Source organism: Cricetulus griseus, chromosome X (assembly GCF_003668045.3).
Source record: "Cricetulus griseus strain 17A/GY chromosome X, alternate assembly CriGri-PICRH-1.0, whole genome shotgun sequence".
Taxonomy (NCBI): domain Eukaryota; kingdom Metazoa; phylum Chordata; class Mammalia; order Rodentia; family Cricetidae; genus Cricetulus; species Cricetulus griseus.
In genome coordinates, this window is record NC_048604.1 from 67,478,254 (window position 1) to 67,483,692 (window position 5,439).

Genomic DNA, 5,439 nt, shown 5'->3' on the forward strand with positions numbered 1-5,439 from the left:
CACTTTGGCGCTGAAACCAGAGCCAAACCTGACCCCAACCCTGTGCAGAAAACTAACCAATCCCTGTGCAGGAAATCTAGCCATTCTGAGCTCAGGGATTGAACTCTGGCCAATCCTCACCCTGGAAATCTCCCTGGAAAAACTCTGCCCCCTAGCATCTGTTCAGCTTGTGCTTGTAGGTCAAAGGGCAGCCACTGTCCTGGATTCTTTCCTTCCAATAAATCTCTTGAAGGGGGTTTGGGTGAGACCTTTCTCGGGAGCACAGATGGCCCTGGGTGGAGCAGGGCTGCAACAATTTTTGCTAGGGAAACCTTCCCCGGTGAAGTGGAGTTGTTATGCTCTGCTCTCCAAGGCACCAGAGCCCAACTGTAACAACTTCAACAGGAAGCGCTCTCCTGTTGAAGCAGAACTGGTACACTGGGAAAGCCTTTCCCTGAAGCAGGGCTGTAAGCTGTTATGCTCACTGTGACCTGTGGTATTCCTTGGCTCCTGATTGCCAGAATACCTTTCCATAGGAGCTATAACACTCAGTATTCTTTGACTCCCATGTGCCAGAATTCCTGTCCATCCCATCAGTGCTGTCAGAATGCTTACACACATGGATAAGGAGTACTCGAAATAGTGCTCGGCTTCCTCGGCCAGGGGGACACCACATACAAAACCCGCTGTACTCTATCTAACCCAAGGCAGAATGGCTATGTGAAAGAAACAATGGACAACAAGTGGCAATGGGGATACAGGGGAAGGGGCAACACTTATTCACTTATTCACTGCTGGGCAGAGTGTGAACTTGGGGAACCATGATGGGAATGAATATGGTGTTTTCTCACAAGCTAGAAATAGAACTACCCTATGACCCAGCTTTCCGTCGCTTGGTCACAGACACAAAAGACTAAATCTACACAACACAGAAATACTGTGCATCCTTGGGTATGGCTGTGCTATTCACAACAGCCCGGAATTGGAAGGTAGCTACATAAACCTCTAGGGATGAGCACATGAAGAAAGCAGGGTACACACACACCGGATGGAATCGTAAGCATCTGTAAAGAGGAATGGAATCAAGGCATTTACAAGCACGGGGATGCAAATAGAGAGCCAGACTCAGACTAGCAGCACTTTTTCTGCAACTATGCATCCAAGATTTAAACTTGTTTGGGGCAGGTGCTGGTGTTTCTGCAAAAGTGTGTGTGTGTGTGTGTGTGTGTGTGTGTGTGTGTGTGTTATGAGACCTAATGGGAGGGTCATGAGTGGTGAAGACTAAGCCATCTTAATGTAGGTAGGAACTACAGAATAAGAATACAAATCAAAGAGAAGCACTAACTGGTTAAGGAGGGGATAGGCTGGAGTAGTGCTAGGCATGGCAGATGCAGGGGTGAGGGTGAAGGAGAACAAAGCATAAGGACACCTGTATGAAGAAGTGAAGAGGAGACCCATTGCCTTTTCTTTTCCATTAAATTTCATCAAAATAAAAAAACGTTAAAAACAAACATTGCAGTTTTCTGTGGGGGCGCAATTCTGTTGTGTAAAGGGGCACCTTGGGTTATTGTAGTAGAGTCTAGAAGTCTTGAGGAAAGGCACCATGGTTTGGGCATTTTTTCAGTGTGCGTTGCCACTGGCTGATGGTAAACATGAGACCTCTACTTCTGAAATGGCAGTACAGACAGAGGCAAAGATTGTTCTGAGTCTTTTGGAGCTAGTTCTGTCTGCCAGTTTTCTTTTTGTTCTGCCACAGATTTGTGTGTGTGTGTGGGCTCCCACACTTGTTGCATTCACACTGATGTTCAAGTCACTTTCTACCATTTTGCTCACATCTCCCTTTCCTTGCACTGGCTGAGTCATGAGCAAGCCCATTGATGCAGTGTCCTAGTCACCTTCCACACTACAGCCCTGGAGACTTTATCCACACTAGGTCCTGTGGTATGAGCACCAGTGACCATGTGGGTGCTGTCACACCTCAGATCCTGGGACACAGAGTGGTTCCTTTGCCTGGATGCCTTCTCTCCTGCCAGGGATGGGGCAGTCCTCCTTCCCTTTCACAACCCACTCCCAATAATCTGCTCCGCACTCTTAACATCTGGTCCTCCTTTCTGGACTTGGGCCTCCAGTCCGTTTGGGTCTATACTCTGCATGTGGCCATCTTGCCTGTCCCCTCAGCATTTAGCTCTGTGTGCCCCATTGCTCTCCCCCACACCAGTAGCATAGCACCACTCACTGCTCCCTTTCCACATTCCCAGCCCCCAGGACCAGAAGGCCTAGCTGCCCACTGGGGACTCTGCATCTCCTCCTCAAGAGAGATTTCAGGTCCTGTGCTCATCCTCTTCTGGGCAGGGGTGTGCATTCTTGGTCCTGGTCAGGAACCTCAGGACATCAAGGGCATAGCCAAGAGTGGACAAGAACCTGGTTCTGGACCAGGCCCTTTTTAACCACGCCCACCCCGGCCAGCAGTACCCCCTCTCCACCCAGTTTGGCTTTCTTTAACTTACCTTTCAGGGCTGCCCTAGTGACTAGGTGCTTTTGATTTTCACTTCCCACGTGGCATTGGGAGTTGAGGCTCTGCAGAAGCCCAGGTTCACAGTAGTCCAGGGGCTGAGGCCCAGTCTTGGAGAAGCTGAGTGTGGAGTGGGGTGCAGTTTCCAGTCCAGGCTCTCTGCTCCCCAGGAAAAGCTGAAAGGCAGTCCATATTCCTCTGTCTTCCAGACCTCTGCATCCCCAGGGACTGGTCCAGGCTCCATGGAGATAGAGTATTTGTGGCAGGGCGTTATGAATGAGCACTCATCCTTCATTCTCTCTTTTGGAAATGTTGCAGGGGGTGGGTGGGAAGGGGGAGCCGACTCAGAAAATGGCTCAGTATACTGGTTGCTGCATGCGGAGCTGGGAAGATTCATGTTTTCCTGGGTGCCATTAGGTGGTGGTGACATTAGGTAGTGTGTGTGTGTGTGTGTGTGTGTGAGACAGAGAGATAGACAGCGCATGCTCCCATGCCTCTGCTTGTGAGCCTGTGAGAGACAGAGAGACACAGAGAAATACACACACACACACACACACACACACACACACACACACACACACACACCACATGAGAGATAGAGACAGCGAGATTGCTCTTGATTGTGTGTGTGTGTGTGTGTGTGTGTGTTGTGTGTGTGTGTGTGTGTGTGTGTGTGTGTGTGTGTGTGTGCCTCTTTCGTGGGGGAGGGGTAGAGACTCCCCTGGTTATGGGAACAGTGCTTCTAGGCTCCTTCAGGCAGGGCTAGCCTTGCTTCAAGGCCTCCCCACCCACTCTCGCTAGGTTGTTGCTTGAATCATGGCAACCTTCCGTTATGGGGGAAGATGCAGAAAAAACTGCCCCCCACCCCCGACCCCTGCCCCCGCCCGCCCGCCCCCTGCCTAAGACATGGAACCCTGATGCCTTTGGTCCAGAGTGCAGTCCTGTCCCTGCATCCTCTTCTTCAACGCGTGGGCGCCCCAGAGGCTGCGCACTGGTACCCCCAGCCCAACTTCACCCCGCCCCCCGCGCCCGCCCGCCCGCTTGCCCGCCAGTCCGCAGCCCCGCAGCAGCCCCGCAGCAGCCACAGGGGGAACCAAAGAGACAGAAGCCTTCCCAGCTGCCCGGACCACAGACGCCAACACCCCCCGCCCCCACCACACGCCGCCCTCCCGCCGCGCCCCGCACGCCAGCCAGCCCACGACCTAGCGGCGGCGGCGGCGGCGGCTGCAGGCTGCGGAGACTGGCTGGGCTGTGCGCGCTAGCGGCCGGCCGGCGCTCGCCCCCTCGCTGTCGCTCTCGCTCGCCAGCCTAGGTGACGCGGTCCCGCCTGCTCGGCCAGACCCGAGCCCCTGTCCGCGGCGCCCGCGCGAGCCCCCGGCCCGGGTTCCGGCGCCCACCGGCTCTCGCCGCTCTCCGCCCCCTCAGTTCGCGGGAAGGGAGGTCGCGGCAGCGGCCCGGCGGCAGCGGTGACCGTGGCGACCGCGGCGACAGTGGCGGCGGAGGTCGCCGCAGCGGCGGCTGCGGCGGCGGAGGCTGCGGCGGCGACCGTGGCGGAGGCGGTGGCCGAGGCCTCCGTGGCGGAGGCGGAAGCAGAGGTGGAGGCTGAGGTGGAGGCCGAGGCCGCGGCGGCGGCGGCGGAGGCCAGCCTGGGGGAGGCGGCCGCCCTGGCGGGCAAGAAGGCGGAGGCCGCCGGCGCGGCTGCGGCGGTGGCAGCCACCGAGGCCAGCCTGGCGGAGGCCAGCCTTGAGGAGGCCAGCCTGGCGGAGGCCACGGGGGCCGCTGCGGAGGCTGCTGCGTCGCCTTCCTACGGGAGGGTGGACATGGATGAAGAGCTGGCAGCGGCCTTGGCTGCAGAAGAGGAAGAGGCGGCGGCCGGGGGCTCCGATGAGAACCCAGACTTTCCCACAGCCTCGCTCTACGTGGGCGACCTGCACCCCGAGGTGACCGAGTCGATGCTGTATGAGAAGTTCAGCCCAGCCGGGCCCATCTTGTCCATCCGCCTTTGCAGGGACAAGGTCACCCGCCGCTCTCTGGGCTACGCATATGTCAACTACCAGCAACCGGTGGACGCCAAGCGGGCCCTGGAGACCATGAACTTTGACATTATCAATGGCAGGCCGGTGCGCATCATGTGGTCCCAGAGGGACCCGTCGCTCCGCAAGAGCGGAGTGGGCAACGTCTTCATCAAGAACCTGGGCAAGACCATCGACAACAAGGCGCTGTACAACATCTTCTCGGCCTTTGGCAACATCCTGTCCTGCAAGGTGGCCTGTGACGAAAAGGGGCCCAAGGGCTACGGGTTCGTGCACTTCCAGAAGCAGGAGTCGGCCGAGCGGGCCATAGATGCGCTCAATGGCATGTTCCTCAACTACCGCAAGATTTTCGTGGGGAGATTCAAGTCCCACAAGGAGAGAGAGGCCGAAAGGGGCGCCTGGGCCCGCCAGTCCACCAGTGCTGACTTCAAGGATTTCGACGATGACTCCGATGACGAGGCCACCTTCCGATGAAGACATCCCAGCACCCAGCCAGTAGAGCCAAATCTTGGCTCCCACCCCGTTTACAGCCCCCCCCATTCCCCCAACCCACCAGCAGTGTATTGTATTGGGAGTGCAGGTTTCTCTCTCCCTCTCCCTCCTCCACCTCTCCCCTCCCCCTCCCTCCCCCTTTCTCCTCTCCCCTCCCTCCCTCCTCCCTGACCCTCTCTCCCCCCCCACTGGCCTCTTCCCCTCCTCTGCCAGCGTGAGCTAGCTTCCCCACCCCCTCTCTGCCCTCAGCCCCTCTTTTCCCTCTTCTCTCCTCTCCTTCCTCCTCCTTTCTCCCCACCCCCAGTCAGCCCCACCCCCACCCCACCCCTGCCCGAGAATAATCCCACTAATCTGTGCCATTTGAGAGGTTAAAGGCTGCCTCTTCTGCCTGTGGTCGGTCTGATTCTTAAAAGCGTTTTCTGT

At 57.1% G+C, this 5,439-nt stretch overlaps 1 protein-coding gene across 1 annotated transcript; it reads left to right on the forward strand.

Annotated features, from left to right (window-relative positions):
* Positions 1-4,311: 4,311 nt before the first annotated feature.
* Positions 4,312-4,998, forward strand: LOC100753990 (polyadenylate-binding protein 1-like 2). The gene has a single exon (XM_027432838.2). It carries the CDS (start codon positions 4,312-4,314, stop codon positions 4,996-4,998), a length of 687 nt encoding a protein of 228 aa, XP_027288639.1.
* Positions 4,999-5,439: the final 441 nt, after the last annotated feature.